Genomic DNA, 19,840 nt, shown 5'->3' on the forward strand with positions numbered 1-19,840 from the left:
TTGAGCTATGATGCAGTGTACTGAATATAACCATGTTTCCAATAATCTACACATTTCAATTTTGCTAAGAGAGTTCATTTCAAATGTTATTATTACAAAAAAACCTTAAATATTTGAAGTAATGTTAATTGACTTGATTTAATTATTCTATATGGGCTGCACGCCTTTAATCCCAGTACTTGGGAGGCAGAGACAGGCAGATCTTTGTGAATTCGAGGCCAGCCTGGTCTACAAGAGCTAGTTCCAGGACAGCCAGGGCTATTACTCAGAGAAACCCTGTCTTGAGAAACAACAACAAAACAAAAACAAAAAAAAGGATTTGACGGAGTATTAAAAATCAGAACAGCACTTTTTAAGCTACAAACATACACAGCTACAGCTTTCAAAACGTAATTTTTCCAAACTAGTACACACAAACACACATATACATGCACACACACGCATAGCTTAAATGGGACTGTTGGATATGATGTTATTTGTAAAACTGTATACTAAATCAGAGACATACTGCTACACGAAGAAAAGATAAGCCTTATAGTTAGATACAGGTTTTAATAATTTATGCCCTAATAAAGCTCAACATGCACATTAAAGTCTACTATAATGATGATAAATATTTATCTACTGATAACCTACGTCTGTTAAGGTGAGCTAAGTTTATAGTGTTGACTGCTAGTTTACTAACTAGATTACCGGATGAATTCAAACAATTTCACAACAAACTTTATATGTCGGATCTTAATCTTTCTTTACCTAAGTGCAGAAAACAAGTATGCCAATTCTGTTCATGAAAAGTCATCTTTGTGGGCTAGAGAGATGATGGCTCAGCAGATAAGAGCATTTCCTGCTTCTCTCTCTCTTTTAACCAACTTTCTTTTTCTTATTAAATGTTTTCAATACAATCTTTTCTTATTTTACACCAGTGGCACAATCGGTTAGCGCTTAGCACATGGTACTCATACAGCACTTCCTGCTTTTCTAGAGGACCCAAGTCTGGTTCCAAGAACTCAGAATGGATGGCTCACAACTCTTTATAACTCAAGCTCCAGGGTAGCCAATGCTATCTTCTGGCTCCAAGGGCACCCTTCCCTGCTCCAACAAACACATAGCATAAACTCACACATTTACACACAAATAAAAATTATGAATTTTTAGAAATCATTCTTGCTGTTGGGTATATAATCCCATCCAAATGCTAAAATGCTCGTATAACACTCAACAAATGAGATGCAGAGATTGTCTGTCTCACTATGTATTCTTCAAAACCTGAATATATTTTCATGTCTCCTCCGATGGTTTTCTTGGTGTTAAAGTGAAGTGGTTAATTGTATCCTTGATAATTTTATATCAATATATAGCAGGATATGTAAATATTGTAAGTGTGGTCAGTTACTTCTATATTCCTTGGTATTCAAGTCCTGTGTGATGCTGGCAACACAGTTCTAACTCTGAGTTGGAGCTTGTTAAAGTTAAATTATTCATCCATGGAGGAAAAGCCAGGCTTAACAAACGATCATGGGAACTGAGTGTGTGAAAGTTAAATATGCCATAGATAAGACGACAAAAGGAATTTTAGTATATCTATAACATGCGTTATCAAGCAGTGACTGCAGTGATATGGTAGCATATCCCACAACAGGAAACCTTCCAGAAGAAAAGTGAAATGGCCCAGTCTGGTATGGAGTATTGTGTATCAAACTGTTCCCTCAGTTCCCAAATCCCATGTCTGAGCATATGACTACATTTGAAAAGAAGGCCTTTGCAGATGCAACAGAATAAAAAGGAATTCATAGTGAGTTAGAGCAGACCTGAAAGCCAATAAATACATTATTTGGAACTGAACAAAACAGTAGTCTGCACAATGGGAAAAGAATTTCACCAACTCCATTAGACAGAGAGGTAATATCCAAAATATATAAAGAACTCAAGAAACTAGACATCAACAAATTAATTAATACAGTTTAAAAATGGGGTACAGATCTAAATAGAGAATTCTTGTCAGAAGAATCTCAATGGCTAAGAAACACTTAAATGTTCAGCAACCCTTAGGGATCCATCAGGAAAATGCAAATCAAAATGATTCTGAGATCCATCTTACACCTGTCAGAATGGACAATATCAAAAACACAAGTGACAGCTCATGCTGGTGAGGATGTGGGACAAAAGGAACACTCCTTTATTGCTGGTGGGAGTGCAAACTTGTGCAGCCACTCTGCAAACCAGTATGATGGTTTCTCAGAAAATTGAGAATAGATCTACTTTAAGACCCAGCAATTCAATTCTTAGGCAAAAGATGCTCCATCTCATTAAAAGGACACTTGTTTAGTCATGCTCATAGCAGCTTTATTCATAGTAGCCAGAACCTGGAAACAACCTAGATGTTCCTCAACTGAAGAATGGATAAAGACAATGTGGTCCATTTATACAATGGGGTATTACTCAGCTGTTAAAAACAGTGACATCATGAAATTTGAATATATTTGTCCTTATTGTATATAATTTTGTATTAGGCTAAGAACTCTCTTATTTAAACAAAAGGGAGAGGTGCTATAGAAAATCCTACAGCCAATAGCCTTCAAGTTATCCACCCACTGGGGCGTGGCCTCTTATACTATTTATGCTGATGTAGAGCATGCATTTGGCCTCTTTTCTGGCTGCGGGATTTGGTTTCTGTTTTCCATTTCAGCAGAGGATTCGGATTTGCGAGTTTACCCCTAAATAAATAACTATCATTTATTCTAAGTTCTGAACTAGTGTGCGATTTCTCTTAAGGATCTTTCTTCATTATAATTCTGTTTTTATTTTAAAGAAAAATATAGAAAACCAGAAAGTAAGTTCCAGAATATTAAGAAACTTTCTCATGCCCATGCCCCTGAGGGAAGAGTCTAGAGACATAGAGACTTCTGAAAACCTGACTTTGGCTTATTACCTTGAGTATAAACGTTAACAGACTTGTCATGTCGCTCAGGTCTTCAGAATAAAAGGTAATAGCTGAGGTCGATTCTGGATGGAAGAACCCTGACGGCAGTGGTCTGGTATTAAATGTCGCTATTTTTGCGATTCTTTGACAGCTTCGGGGCTATATTTGTGCTCAGAAATCTGTTCCAGCTGTAAAGGGATCAAATCTCATTGAGTCAAAGGTTGTGATCTAAGAAATCAGAAATTACTTCACTTGATTAGCTTACTGTGCAGAATCAGAAAAGGATGAAACAGAGGTTAGTTAGCCAGCTCGCCTGGAGTTACAAACGGACGCGGGATTCACTTGAAATCTTGCTATCCTAGTTGTACCAAGTGCTCCACATTTCCGTTAAGGACTAAGTGAAGTATAAAGGAACATCTTTCGAATGGTAATAATGGAGGTGAAGGCCAAGGTGCAGATGTGGTAGTGGTGACAGCAGGCCACTTTTGGGAGCCACTCGGGTGATTTCTAGGTACTTGCCCAAATGCCTCCCAAGTCTCCCCTTGGTCAATCCTCATGACAACCCCAAGGTAAGATGTCGTCATGATCTTCATGGTAGATGAGAAGAAAGCCTCTCGCTGCCTCATATTTAGTAAATGATAAAGTGGGGTCCCACCCAAATCAGACACCTCTGCTGAAATATTTGAGCACATGCCATGGTCATGTGACAGCAGAAATGAAGCTGGGTGGCAAGGAGCTCCATCCCATCTAATTCATCTTTGTCTTACGTCTTTCTCATTACTTGGCATATACACCGCACGGCTGCTTTAGAAGTTGACATCCAATGCTCACCTATGACCCGCATGGTTCAGGTCAGAGAGAGATATGGAAGAATGATAAGACAAAGGGTAAATAAATTATTTCACACTGATCAAATAATTTCAACCCAAGTGTTATTTTTATGCCCATAGGGAGAAACTTACACAAGAAGAAAAATATTTTCATTTTTCTGGCATACAGAAGCCATTATCAAAGGACAAAAAAAGTGATTGAGTCAGACAATAGTGCATAATTTGTTTTACACAAAGCGATCAAAGTGAATATATAAGTGACTCCAGCTTCCCCAGTAACAGTAAGCTATTGGGATGGATGTTAATAAAACAGCCTAAAAGGTGTCTATAGTTAGAATTCTAATGCTTCCACTACAATGGACCTAAAGAATGTTACCTCTAGAGGCAGACTTTTACAGTGGTCAGGGGCTGAGTTCCATAGACAAGATATAAAATTGATAATAGCCGGGCGATGGTGGTGCACGCCTTTAATCCCAGCACTCGGGAGGCAGAGGCAGGCGGATCTCTGTGAGTTCGAGACCAGCCTGGTCTACAGAGCGAGTTCCAGGACAGGCTCCAAAGCCACAGAAAAACCCTGTCTCGAAAAACCAAAAAAAATAAAAAATAAAATAAAATTGATAATAAATATAAAATTTTCTCCCATGTCCCTAATCAGTGTTCATATTAAGCTGTCTAGATTTTAAAAAGAATTTTCAAGAGTATATTAATTTTATCTAAATACAAACAGAATTAAACAAAAATTCCCAGTACAAAGGAATTTTTATTTGTAAGCAAACCACTAATCTGAAATGGTGTTTGATATATGCTCTGAATACAAAATTGTTTCTAAGGCTAAAGGTATTATGTGGTTTGCAACTATTAGCCAAAGGATACACAGTTGCCCATAAGACTTTGCATCTTGAAGTTACAACAACTTTTAAGTAACTTAGAAGTTGATTTGAGTAAGTTGAATTGAAATTTAAAGAAAGATAAAGAACATAGATTCAGGTTGAAAAATCATTACTGACTGACTGTCTTAGGGTTTCTATCGTTGTAAAGAGACGCCATGACCACAGTGACTCTCAGAAAGGAAAACATTTAACTATGGCTGGCTTACAGTTTCAGAAATTTATTCCATTTTTGTCATGGCCGATAGCATGGTTGTGTGCAGGCAGACATGGTGCTGGAGCAGGCAGCAGGAAGTCAATGTCACACTAGACCTGACCTGAACATTTGAGACCTCAAAGCTTGTCCCCTGGTGATGAACTTCCTCCAGCGAAGTCACACCTACTCCAACAAGGTCTCGCCTCCTCATAGTGCCACTCCCTATGAGTCTGAGAGATCATTTTCTTTCCAACTACCATACAGAGCTAAGATACTGACATGTCAAAGCATCAAAACAAGGGACTGATCAGGTCATGTTTACTTCGGAGGCTTTCTTCAATTAAAGTCTTAATGTGATATAAGTCATGTAAAGGATATTTTAGAGAGGTATCCCTAATGGACAGAAATCACCTAATTGCAACCCACGAGCCATTCTGCAGAAGCTGTTAATTAGCTTGCAGTTTTGTGCTTTCTAATCAAGATTAGGAATTGAATTTCATATCCTACTCATGTTTTCTTTTTAATAAGCTGAGGTCACATCCTTGTGGAGTAGGCTCACGTGGGAGTTCAGCAACTGCTCTCTTCATTGCAGAAGGCTTTGCAAACTGCCTTCTTGTTTTACCCACTGTCTTAGCTTCATTTCCTGTTGCTGTAATTTAAAAAAAAAATCACCCTGACAAAGGCAATTTAGAGAAGAAAGAGTCTATTGTAGCTCACAATTCCAGGATAACTCCACTGCTGGAGAAACGTGAAGCAGCTAGTCACATCTAGTTGAAAGCAGAGAAAAAAAATGAACACGCGCACACTTGCTGCAGCTCAGTTCTTTCTCTGCTCTTGCGTAGTGCAGAATAGTCTCTATCTAGAGAAGGGAACCATCAAAACCTTCCCACTCATCAACATAATCTCTCACAGATTTGGACAATCGCTTCTCAAGACTACTACTAGGCAATTCTAAATTGTGTCAAGATGATATGAAAAAGTTACCATCACACTCACTATGGTCCTTTAAATGGACATATTGCCAATTTTTTTTTCTAAATTTTTATATTTATATCCACAGACTAGTGCTACCATCAGCCTGGGGCAAAGAAGTTCCTTGTTGCCGAGGGTAACAATGTATTGACTTATGTCTGGCAAAGGTGCTAAGAATGAATGAGCGCTCAGCCCTAACTAGGACATCCGTATGGTCCCTCATCAAAGGCCCAGGGAATTCGGAAGAAGAGGAGATAGAAAGCATATAAGATTTAGAGGACAGAAAGGAGTTGCCACGAATCACTGCCACCCAGAGACTACTCAGCAGTTGGAATCAGGAGCACACAAACAGCAAGGGATACCTGCACAAGACTGTGCCTTAAACATCCCACCATGTCGGGGACAGGACACATATCCTAAAGACAGACATTTCCCAGGGAACTCCATGAGGCCCCACACTTCCTAAGGAGCTCTTGACTGTTAACTGTTGCTACAAGAGGTGGAATTATTTTATTTAATGGGGAATTCATTTGGGGAGAGAAGTTAGGAGGAAGGGGTTTAGAGGAAAAGGGTATATGAAAGAAGGAAGTGAGGGATGAATAAAATCCCAATATATCATATATACATATATATATATGTATATATACACATATGTGCAAATGTATATGTATACATGAAACTGTCAAAAATTATTCAAAGTGGATACTAAAAAGAATGCAACTTGGAGTTTAGTAACATAAATTCTAATATCAGAACAAAACTTGGTGAAATTTTTATAGTATTGTACTTTCTAGGAAGGTATTTTCAACTATGAAAGCCATCTGTGTTTGGTGCCTGATTCCATGACAATAAACTACAAAAGACCATCTTTTGATTTCCATTCCTGATTTATCTTTCAGCATTCGACTTGTGATTTTAGTTGCAAATGATTAGAAACGCTTCTGGGGTTTGTTTGTCTCCTTTGTTTTCATTATTTTCTCATTTGGTTTTCTCTGTGGAAATAACATTGTTTTCAACAGAAGGAGACGATTTTTAAACCACAGAAATGACGCAGCATCATTGTATAGAGCCCTACACACATTAAATAATCAGAGAAAAGACAGATATGGCATGAGTTTCGCAGGCTTCAGTCTAGGGATACAATGCTTGCTGTGTCCTTTTAGGAACACACTGTACTTGCTTTCTTCCTGTTTAGAAATTGGGAAAAATCTAATGACAAATGCATGCTCACCAGACAAGGAGCCAACAAACCCATTGAAAGATAAATAGAAAGTTATTGTAGTTCATTCTCAATTCCCTCCAGTGGTACCGTCCAACTAAGGACTATAGAGATAGCCTGGTTCTGTTACTGTATCGTTGAAACAAGAAACAGAGTAAAACCTGCCCCTTGACTGACACCAAAATCAAAACAACCTAAGCAAATTTTACAGTACTTTTTGATGAGTGCTTATAATCTTAAAATGATATTCTAATCAGAGTAAATTCTATCCCAGTGTTATAGAAACAAAAACAAAGTTTTAGTTGGCTCTTCTTCAAGTTCTGCAGATACATATGAAACTAAAATCTCAAAAGTATCATATTAATTGATAAGGAAACATGTTGCTTATTGGAAGATAAAGGCCCCCAAATTATTTGCCATGCATTCTGTAAAATGCAAATCACAAAACCAACTTGGCTACTCTTCCATATGATTTGAGAAGAACTCTCAAGTTCTTGCCACGTTCCTGAAAGCTGAATTGAAAAAGCAAAGTTGGAGTCATCTTAACTTGTACCTCCACGAACCCAGGATTGGGAGCTTTCCCACAGTGAACTCAGGTGTGTGCATCTTGCGGTGACAACAGTCACCAGAGGTGACCATCCTTCTGGGAAGGCTTCCCTGCTGATTCACTGATGGTACCGTTTAAGATTTCAAATTCCTTAGTTAGCCCCCTTCCTCTGATTCCAAGAAAAACTGTTTGCAGTAAGGTCAAGAGTCCCGGCCCTCAGACGGCAGTGGTAGCACATGCCTTTAATCCCAGCACTCAGGAGGCAGAGACAAGTGGATCTCTGTGAGTTCGAGGCCAGCCTGGTCTACAAGAGCTAGTTCCAGGATAGGCTTCAAAGCTACAGAGAAACCCTGTCTTGAAAAACAAAAACAAAACAACAGAAAAAAAATCAAAAACAAACAAGAGTCCTAGCCCTGTTGTTTCAGTTATATAGAGAAACTTCACTTAAGGAACACAGAACTGAAACATGTTCTGGTTAAGATCTCATGTTTATGTTAGAAGCTTACTCAACCCTACAGCCGATATAAAGAGATCACAAACCCAGCTGGAATTTAGGAAATACAACAGCCAAAGGTCTGTGTCTGGTATTAGCGCGGGCCCAAGGAGAAGGGTCTATTGTACCAGAAGCTCAGCTTTTCAGTAAGCTGTATAGCATTCAAACAAAAACTGTGCACATGTGCTCACTTACCCCTGCAAGGCTTTCTCTCCAAACCAGTCTCCCTTCCCCAAAGTTCTAAGAAAGACTGGGTCTTCACTTGGTGAGTCTTCCCGAGTGACATTCACCTACAAAGAGAGATGAGCATTTAAATCAACTGCCTGCTTGCGAATCCCATGCTTTCCCAAGAATTTATTCTACATATTTCATCTCCTTTTCAAAAATGCATTGTTAAGAAATAAGAATTTCACTTAATCTTCATTGGTACTCTCGATTTTATTGCCTTCAATGAAACAACCATTTTGATGAATTTAATGACATATTCTGTCAATATTTTTCCTTTGTTTCTCAATGGTGTTTCCTTGTTGTTTGGGGGAAAATATAATTACCCTAAATACTACTTTGCATTCATTCCTTTCTTCAAGATATAGGAATAATAATACTACTACCAGCCATCCAGAAAGGTTAAATAATTAAAATTCACCTACCTGAAAAATACAATGCATTAGAAAACTAATTTATTGAGACAATGCCAAGCGCTTAAGCACATTAAAAACAGCAAGCTTCAGGCTTCTCAACCTAGACATTGGATGTCAATGACCAGAACTTTTATTACTATTAGGGAGGTTTGTGCAAGGTAAAGGAAATTCAATTATTATTCTCCGCTGATCCATTTGATTACCCTTCTACATGGTGTTTCAAACCATGAAAATTCCGTTTTAACTGTCAGTTACCACTAAGCTATATCATAGAGATGCTAATTTGCATGTTGATGAGGCTTTTATAGATGAAGAAGTTGCAGTGGGGAGTCGTATTTAAAGTAGGAGTTGCTGGTTCTATACTCTCAGGGGTTCTGATTCATTCATGTTAATATAAGCAGCTCAAGCACATTTCCTCTATTTGCATAGCTGTCCCATTACATAAATAGTATACAGATTAGCAATTCCCTAGAAGCAACTATAGCTACCAGTTTTATTCTTATATGTCGTTACTATGATACTATTAACAAATTTTCTACCGATTTCCCTGTACTTGTGTTCTGGCCCCCATGAGTCAAGTTTCAGTGGGTCAATGCTCACACAAATGAAGAACAAGTAAGGACTAAACATGTTCAGTGTTTCAGGTGCTGATGCTGACTCATGGAAGTTCATATAAATTGTACTGTCATTAGCACTTATCATTGTAAGGTGGTAACTTTCTAGGAAGGCTGGGCTTAGAGAGCATTGTCCTGAAGCTAATAAAGGAGGAACATTTATTTTCAGATTATATTTGGCTTGGATGATTATATCCAATTATCCTTGTTGACTAGTTTTTTATTGGATTGGCCTTTGCTGTAAACATTGATGGACATGTTTTTGCAAGAACTACATTTTCATTCCTCTAGAATCAATAAAGAATAAGGTTGCTGGATCATATGGCAAACATTTTATTAACTTTTAAGGAAGCAGTCAAATTGGTTTTTTCACAATAGTTTAATTTTGCCATCTTAGTCAATAGTGCCTTAGAAGTCTCCTTGTTTTGCTTTTCAGAATTTGGTATAGTCAACATTTCCCTCCCATCTAGATGCTATTAAACATGTAGTTGTGTCTCGGACTCATCACTAAGGTTGATTTTTTTATTCATTCCTAATGATTTGTGTTGGGGAGTGTGTATGTGGGGGTGGAAGGTATGTGCCCATGGGAGCAGGTTACTTAGAAGTCAGAGGCGTAGGATCCTTTAAAGATGAAATGAAAGAGAGTCCCCCGATGTGTTGTGGGCACTGGGAACCAGACGTGTCCACTCCAGAAACAGTGTGCTCTCTGGACAACTGTACCATCTCCCTAGCTGCATATCACAGGGCTTTAATTTGAAGTGTAATAATCCTGTTCAATTTTGGAACATTTCATTTACAGAGAGATAGGGTGTTGATGTAAGACTGTTGGGGATATTTGCAGAATTCTTTGATGCTTCTGCCCTGTGTTGAAAATGCCATGTTCTCAAAGAACAGGAATCTACCAACTAAAAAACAGAGAAGGAACTTAATGTCTAAGTTACACATTGCTGCTGCAAGTATCAAACTCCAAATTTCTGGAAAAAAAACCTGTAAATTTCCATTGAGAAAAAAAACCAAATTTTTAAAAGTTTATATTATGTTTCTCTTTTGTGTGCGTTCATTTAATAGAAGAACAAAACATGGTCTACAGTTAGATAAACAGAACTGAAGAAGTGGAAATCGTTTGTTGCTCTGTGACCACTGTTGTGCGTCTTCTCCTCACAGCATTTTTTTTTTCAAAAAGAAAAACTTCTATTTATCACTGTGGTGGTTTGAATATGAAATCCCTAGAGGCTCATGTGTTTGGGTCCCTGACCACTAACTGGTGGAACAGTCTGGGAAGGATTAGAAGGTGGGACATTGTGGGAGGAGATGTGTCACTGGGGCCCAGCCTAGAGGCTTCAAAACACTTGGGCCATTCTCAAAGTCTCTTAGTTTCTCTGCCTTCCAGTTGCAGAAGAACCTGTAAGCTCTCAGCTGCTCCTACTGCCACGCATTTGCTCTGTCACCATGGACTCCAACCCTCTTAAACCATAAGCTCCAAATTAAATGTTTTCTTTTATTAGTTACCTTGATTATAGACAACAAACTAAGGCAAGTGTTAACCAAGACAGTATCTTTACTAGGACTCAGTGAGGAGAGAAGCCCAATAACCGGGGTTCAAACCTTTCACCCACAGCATGAATGGAAAGAACTGACCCCTGCAAACTGTCCTCTGACCGGCACACACACACACACACACACACACACACACACACACTGTGACACTTGCATCCTCATTCTAGCATGAACTCCCACAAAATAAATAAAAATCCAGTAATATATTTTGGAAAAAATTCTTTACCAGGGTTGGTTTTTATAAATTTTATATATGCATGGGGAAAATTTACATTGGTTTATTTACAATAAATAGGTTTTATAATGAGTTTATTTACAATTCTAATTTCATAGCTTATTTACCTTGGAACCACTATTTTCTTTCCTATTCCACACAATGGAGACAAGTGTGAACACCTTTTGCTTCTTGCCCTGATTTTAATGTATCATTATAGAATTAATATAATGAATGCAACAATTGTCAGAGTTGTGAATCATAGCCACTAACTTGTATGACTTGAGAAACTAAGAAAAATTCTATAGTTGGTTTACTGAAAAACTTGACTGTGTCCAAGGAATCTAATACATTATGACTGTTTCTCTCTCAAAATTCTAATATTGCACCAAAGTACTGCCAAAGTAATTGGCTCTTGTGGTAAAATCTCCAAGTGCTTCTATTTATACAGGCTACAGAACTCATAAAACAGAACCCCTAATGCACCTGTTTCCAGCTAAAATAGGTTTCAACCGTCTTGCTTCAGGCAATACTGGCAATTTGCAGTAAATGGGACAGTCATAAGTGATTGTAGGGTGTCCTTCCTAATGGTTAAGCACAGCTATGCCTTGGCAGCAAATAATTAGAGTTTGGAAAGATAACAAAGTCAGACTCCAGTATAAACTGTCCTCCTGAGTTCATCAAGTGGTACATTAGCAGGAGAATTTTCTATCCCTGACTCTTTAATCAGCTTTAGCTAACAAAGAAGACAGTAAGTAACAAAGTTTGCCAGTTTGTTATGTAAACCACAGTATATTAGCATTTACTGGCCCCTAACACAGGAAAATATAAGGTATGATTTTAAACATAACTATATTTAAACATGTCATTTTATTATTCTCTTCATTAAAAAAAATACTACATTTTCATTGTGTGAATGTTGGCATGTCGATGGATATGCATACTCCATAGATCCAAAGTATCCAAATGGAGGTCAGAGGACATTTTGCAGGAGTTGATTTTCTCTTTCTACTGTGTAGGTCCTGGGTATTGAACTCAGGAGTTGATTTTCTCTCTCTACTGTGTAGGTCCTGGGTATTGAACTCAGATCTTTAGGTCTGTTTGCACTTGCCTTTTCTTGTTGAACCCTCTTCACTGGCCCCTTATGATGTCCTTTATGAAATCAGTCTATGATGTATATTTCTATTCCAGACTTCCAGATATCAATAAGATGAATATATACAATAAAAATGTGTAAGATTTTGTATATTTTAGTATGGTATGTAATTGCTATAAACATTGAGATACGTGTAATCTTGATCCAGAATTAGTACACAAGAATCACCTAAAATTTAAGTCACTAAAATTTAGAGTCTCCTACCTTTCCTGTTTATAGCATTTCTGTAAGTCTTCTGGTATAAATTCTACAGTACAAAATTTAGCCATTTTGTGCGATAGTTAAGACATAAGTTGACTAATTACAATAATGAAACAGGCACGTAAGTCTTCTCTAGGTTTTCCATTTTCTAGCCTTTCCCTCCCTATCTCTCATCAAACCTGATATATAGAAAAAAAGAAACTCTCTTTAAGGATAATTTACAATGAAATGTTAAGTTCTAGTGTTTGGGTAATATGAGGTTAGAGGACTGGTGTAAATTTACCTAATTGTATGTATGTATGTATGTATGTATTTGTTTATTTATTTATTTATTTATTTATTATTGAAAATTTCCACCTCCTAGTTTACCTATTTTATAGTTCCAAAATAAATACTATAATAGATTCACACTGATTAAAAACTAAAAGAGCATAAGAACACAGAATGATTTTTTTTCATTCATAATAATATCTGCTTTTACCCTTCCTCCTATACTTTATTACTTTTAATAGCTTCTTGGCATTCAATTACCACTCTCCATGAAGCTACCATACAACATACATATATTTTTATCAGCATTGCCTTTAAGACATCAAGGCATTGGTCTAAAATGAATAAAAGAAGTTAATTTTAGAGAATCAAATTGGGACCATCTGATTCCAAAGCCCAAATATTTCATTTTAAGTAATTACTGTTCTTAAAGACTAGATAGATTTTACATAGTCATGTGTATACTTTGGCTGATGGATGTCTTTCTGTTTATGTGACTCAGCAGTAGCAACTAGTGTTGTGGTTGTTAATATCCAGACATGAAGTTACATGCCTTCTTTTTTTAATCCTATTTCGGAAGCTCCATTCTCAGATAGAGAAAGGGTAGCTCACACAGGACAAGGCTCAGTGGGTGCGTTTTTGCAATGTGCTGCTCACGCTTACCTTTCCTTTGCTGATGATGAAGAAGGTGTCTCCTCTTGCCCCCTGCCTGATGATATATTCTCCATTTTCATAGTGTGTCTGAAAAGTAATAACAGTAACATAAAAACGAGACATTAATAAAGGAATTATATGAGAAAAGGAACACGGTTTTTTCAAACACCAGCCCTAGGGATGCATTCATACTGACATGACTTTACCCGTATTCAGATTGTATCATGGTTTAAGAATGGATAACAGTCGATCAAATCGGGAATGACTATCGTGTCTATAACATTTACTTAAAAACCTGTAGTGAGTTTCATTTTTGTCCATAATTATATTTTTATCTTTAAGTTTATTATTTCAATTGTTTGACAAAACCTGTTCTCCTATCAACTAAGCATCAAGTAAAACAGCACTGCTAACTAAGCTCATGTTTGGATAGGTCTTTGTCATTTCCATTGGTTTTTAGTAGTTTAATGATAGCAGTCTTAAAAGAATAAAGAAATTACTGTGACATCCAGAGCATCCTTAGTGGAGGATAGCAGTCTCTGAACACTTTTTAAGGTGCCCATCATCCCTTAATATCCTTATTTGAGCAATTTGCATTTGGCCTCATTAAACAGAATATCTTAATTTTGTGGTCAGAATTCTGGTCCAGGATCTTTCTAGCATGAACTACCGGATGGGGAGAGAAGTAAGACCAGAGGAGAATTATCATAGTCAGTGGGTCAGCATCCTGAGGAGGACCTCCGTGTTAGCTCTGGTCCCAGAGTAAAGATTACTCCTGCAGTGAATAAACTGATTCCATAAGGAGAGGTGGGAGAAAATTTATTGCTCGGTCAGGAGGCAAAATGAGTCTGTGCCATCTGGCTCTATGCTCCTCCGCAGCTTAACAAGGGAGCCATTGGGAAGGAAGATATTACCTTGCACACTCCTTCCTGGACTACACAAAATGCCCAGTATGCTGGTGACTGTAATTCATCCTTACACTCTTTTTTTAATGCTATTTTTCTTAATGATTATTATATTCTGTCTTAAAGTCACCTTTCGTTAATACTTGCCCTTGAAAGATACCATTCTTCTCTCCAAGCACCTAGAAACTCAACAGAGCATCTAAGCTGGTGCTTACTAGTTCTCACTCAGACGTAATTTATTTTCCTAGTAACAAGTTTTTTAAGTACCAAAGCTTTTCCTTATTCCTTCTCCCATTCTCAACTAGCAGATGGCACAAACAATCTGGTGTGTGCCTTTAAAGACTATTTTCCTATGTTCGCACACACATAAATATATGCATGCATGTATATATACATATATATGCATACAAATAACTGTCTCTGGGGTTGGAGAGATAGATTGCTTAGTGGTTAAAAGTGTAGACGGCTCTTGAAGAGGAACCTAGCTTGATCAGGAGGCTCACAATCATATCTATAACTAGCTCCAGGGCCATCCACCCAAATTCCTAATAAAATTAGAATATATATATATGTATAAATAATATGTTATATATTATATGTATATGATATTTATACACCCACACACACACACACACACACACACACACACACACACACACACATATATATATGAGCAAAGTCATTTTCTTCGTTTAAAAAGATCATCGGTTTGGTTTTCATTTCTTGGAGCACTCTGTTGCTTCTCCTGGGAAGGTCCTACTCCCATCCAGGAGAAGCATGATCCTGTCTTTACTTCCGTGACATGACAGGAAAATTTGATCCATTATATTGCTCAGTTTGGAAGTCTGTTCATCTCTCGCACCTAACAAACATCCCCTAGCCCAAACTCTATTAGTAAGAATGGTAAAACATCTTACCACCATTTATCACAAACTTCATCTTATTTCCCACTTAGTTTCTAACAGAAGATGAATCAAAACACACAAAGTAACATGGTGTGTATACTTTCATGCCCATAGTAGAAGGCTTGTACAAAACCAGTGTTGGAGAAAAATCTTTCTCCTCAGAAGGAGGCTTCAGTTCCAATTGGAGGATCAGAACAGTATCGCTGAATGTTTAAGCAGGGAAGAGCCACTCAGGAATATGAGAGCTCACAGCCCATAATAGTTATATAAGAGTAGTCAGAGTGTGTTTAGGGAAGAAACGCACAAACTCTAAAGAATTTCTCACCCACCTGAGATATTCCTCTTGTCTCTAATTTAAGACATACACTTGCCAATGGGGTGGATACTTTTCTTTTTCAAGCGATTTGTAACTCACATTACTTTAATACATTTCTTCTTAATTAAACAAAACAAATAAAACAAATTAAACAAAATCCCTACATATAGGACAGTTGTTGCCTCTCAACAAGCAAACAATATTCATAACATATCAAAAGATAAACCGAACTAATACAGCACTGCTGAAATTTCCCATGGGTCCTGTCCTGCATACCCTGTACTGACAGGGGGCATCTGGCTGCATCTGTCTTCTACTGGCTGGATGCCAGCAGCACCTTAGTCCCAGCAGTGCAGGCAAAGAATCTCCAGACACACCCATTATGGAGGAACATCTGCCCTCAGCTGAAAATAGGCACTATCAATCTTTCACATTCAGAATCTCCTCATTTGAGTTGAGAGCTCGGTAGGAGAATCCAGACACAGTTCTACTGTTAAGCTGTAGGAGTCATCTGAGTGTCTTAGTATCATCTGATCTGGACTTCTGTTGAGGCAGCATCACAATTGCCATATGTATTATTTGAGTTCACCTATACAGACTTTCACTGGACATGTGTTTCCAGCCCACATGTGCTCATAAGACACAGGGGTCCAGAAAGGAGCCTACTGGGTAAGTACTGAGGCATGACACGTTTGGAAAAGATAACATTGCCACGTCACAACCCAGGGACTATGATGACTACGTTATCCTGAAATGTTCAGCTGCACTTGAGGAAGAGGAGGAGGAGGAGGAGCAGGAGGAGGAGAAGGAAGAGACATGCTGATCCTTTGAGAGTCTCTCTAGTCATGTGAATCAGATGCCAGAAAATTTAGTGTTTTATAAAGACCATTTTGTCGTGCTTCCTTTTGCAAACTTCAAATTAAGTCTCAGAAATAATACGGAATGAGAGGGCAGAAACAACAATGAGAGAGTTTCCTTTAAAAATGTTTCCATGCTTAAAATAGAATTAAACGCAGCTCCCTATCATGGCCTTTACTACAGTAAATGGTCTGCTCAATGTTGCTGTTTCCAGCTCCTTGTCACCTTTTCCCACTTTGTCCCCCCAGCCTGCTGGTTCCCCAATGTCAGGACCTCAAAGTGCTCTACACAAGGGCTATAGACTCCCAGGGCTGCATGCCAGCTAGTCTCCACTCCGATGCTCTTACTGACCTCCCATGTGATCTTACACACATCATCATCATCATCATCACACACGTGGCCTGGCTAAATTAGGTCTCTACTATATATGCTCTTATAGTCCTTCATAATTCATAGACCTCTTTGATCTTATACTAGTAATTTACTTCTACGACAATTCTCTCCAGATTATAAGGCAAAGATTGGTTCTTGTTTTGTTCAATTTGTTGATTTATCTCTCTCACCTAACCCATTTTTTGGAACAGAACAGGTATTAAAACGTTTTAACTAGATAAACTGCATAGATTTCCGTAATGCCCACCTTTGGCATTGTCCATCTGGCCCAGTCATGGCCTCCTAGTGCATCCATTCTTATCACTGCAACCAAAGTGATGCACAACAATTGCAATTATTCCAGTGGTGCATTGTTGCAATGACCCCAAGAAGCATCTCACTGTGGTCTGTGAACATTGTCTGTATTCTGACTCCTACTTAGGCTCCATCCTAGATTTACCCTGTCTCCATCAGTCACTCTGTTTCAGATACAGTAGCTTTGTCATTGTGCCTTGTCTGGCCAGACCAGGTCCTCAGGTTATAACAATCTTCCCCAAGACCTTTGCTCTTATGTTGTTCCCATGTCTAGAGTCTTAACACACTCTATCTCATTCTTAGTATCTACACTTACTATCTAAGTTATTACATTCTATCTCTACCTTGGGGCTGCTGGGATTATTTTCTAAAGATAGACATTAATGGGACATACTATCGGGCAGGTCTGTATCACAGCCTTACCATCTTTGCACTGAGTGACCCAGAGAACAAACAGTTCAACTTTGGCTCAACACAGTGCCAGAGCTGATTATGACAAGCTCCCATGCTGCTGAAAACAGTAAGGAAGAATGTCTCCACAGTTGGGAGCACAGGGATCATAGAGGTTTAACCTTGAAAACCAACATATGAGTAGCACCTGGACCACTGGCCTGTAAGGCTGGAGGAAAGGCAGACCTGCCAGACGGTGCCTCTCAGACTTGGGGTTGATACAAAGGAATGGGAGGGGCATGGAAATGAGCACAGACGTATCTTATTAAAGGAATTAGTGGTATAGTTACCATAATGAACAGTGATTCTTTGACACTTTCCTGAAGCGTCTAATAGACCCAGAAATATATAACCCCATCTGGGAATAGGCTCCACTTTCCTTACTCAATTCAGCTTTTTCCTGTGGTTGTGAGATCTGTTCAGGGGGCTGCAAAGGGCATCTTTTATTAATGGGATAGAAAGCATTGAGTAAATCACACATAGTAAGGATAACCATAGAGTATAGAAGTTTTGTATGTGTGAATAATTGCATAGATGCTGAACCCTGGTGTGAATAGCAAGTGTTACTTAATTTCTAAGGTATTTTTCCTTTCTTTACAAAAGAAACAGGAAAGTGAGGTAACTTGACTTTTAGATCATATCATCTTAAGAAAATTTTATTGGTAGTAAAAATGATTACCCTGGATTTTCTTCCTTTTGCTTCTATTTTTTACTTTGAAAATTATTTTACTTTGAAAAGGTGCATATGGGAGGTTGAAGCCCTTCTTTAACAGGGTAGACAAACAGGATTTATGCCAACACTTAAAAACTGAACTTACTTCTTTGTCGTCCCCCCTCACCCGGGCTCCCTTCTAGCTCCTAGTGCTTTTTTCCTGAGTTCTGACAATATACAACTACATGTACTAATTTTTTTTAGGTGAATTAAGCAAGATTTATTTTCTGCTAGATGGGGCTATCTTCCTAAAGCAAGGTTTGAGAAAATATCTTTGAACATAGGAAAAAGTAGGGCTTATGAAGCCCCGAAAGTGGCAAGGCTAGGAGGGTTCTAAGGCTTGGGCAACTTGGCATAACATCTTACCTTCTCAGGGTGAAGGGTGTAGAACATATCAGAATCCAGAAAATGGGTTGATACATGGTTAAACCCAAGTTTTATAAAAAACAGGAATGAACTTATTTTGACCTTCTAATAAGATGGAATCAGGCTGGTTCATCAGGGACTGGGTGAGATGGAAAATATACCATGTTCATACTGACATTTGGTACTACTCCCAGAGAGAGAAAAACTCCACAAGCTTGTCTGTCTCCCAATGTCAAACATCCCAGAGTTCTTTGGAGCTTAGATCACATCATTTTCCATTAAGTCTTTCAGGCACATTCAGAATTTATGATTCAAAGACAACAGTTGGCCCAGCGCTAGCCTCCTGGACTAACTGAGTCCTTACCCAGAATACCAGACAGAGGAGGAGAAAGTCTGAGCTAAAATTCCACAAATGCTTGGATTTCCTTTGATGTTTAATTGAGCTCTTCTTTGGTTACTCCGTCCTCTGAATGGATTTTCAGTCTCCTGGTTTTCGTTGCAGGGATTCTGATGTAACCATTTTCATGTAACATAGTGATTCAGAGAGGGAGCAAGGAAAAGCACACAAAATGCTGAGAATTTCTAAGAGAAACAGGCTCTTTCAGCCCCATTCATTTCAAAACAGAATGAAAATAATTTCTAGTGTAGACAAACATGCATTCTCCTTCTGCATAATTAAACTATAACTCAAGATTAACAACTTGATCTATAAAAGCAATTAGCATCGGCAGAATTTGGAAATAGTTTGTCTTGACAGCATATGAAATGCGTCATGGGGAAGCAAATGATGTCATGTCTGAGAGCCACCATTTGAAGAATAAATACTGTTTGAAATTTCAACCAAAATAGATGCATAGAGGAAGAAAAGATTAATTTCCCCCTGAGCTCTCTACATCAAACATAGGTATAATTCATTCAATATTTTATTGTTTCAGAGAAAAAGCACTTCAGATTTCTCTTTGACAAAGAACCATTTAGTCTGGAGGGTATTGTGGGCCACTGAAGACAACAAAGAAGGAGACGCAGAGAGAACTTAGATTCCAGAGGTGGTGAATGAACTAGAGGATGTGGTTCTCACGTGCTGGTGGCTTTATTATCTCTAGAATATGCCGAGAGAAATACTAATCAGAGTTGAGGTTATAGAATCCAGTGTGATCCTTCTTCCTGTTTTAATCCACAATATGACACAGAACCACTGGACTGGGTGAGAATCTTCTCAAGTATTAGGAGTCAGGAGGTTGAGGCAGGCATATTACCAGTTACAGGCCAG

The 19,840-nt window shown here is 38.2% G+C and overlaps 1 protein-coding gene across 2 annotated transcripts in view; it reads right to left on the reverse strand.

The window, feature by feature from the left end:
• Nucleotides 1-19,840, reverse strand: part of Prkg1 (protein kinase cGMP-dependent 1) — a 1,110,226-nt gene that overhangs the window by 178,824 nt on the left and 911,562 nt on the right. For both annotated transcript variants that reach the window (XM_026781031.1, XM_013348063.2), the window contains exons 6-7: nucleotides 13,381-13,458; nucleotides 8,260-8,354 (exon numbers count right to left, since the gene is read on the reverse strand). In XM_026781031.1, the coding sequence (XP_026636832.1) occupies nucleotides 8,260-8,354; nucleotides 13,381-13,458 (173 nt within the window). The remainder of the gene's footprint in view (nucleotides 1-8,259; nucleotides 8,355-13,380; nucleotides 13,459-19,840) is intronic.

The sequence above is a fragment of the Microtus ochrogaster genome, chromosome 8, assembly GCF_000317375.1.
Source record: "Microtus ochrogaster isolate Prairie Vole_2 chromosome 8, MicOch1.0, whole genome shotgun sequence".
Taxonomy (NCBI): Eukaryota; Metazoa; Chordata; class Mammalia; order Rodentia; family Cricetidae; genus Microtus; species Microtus ochrogaster.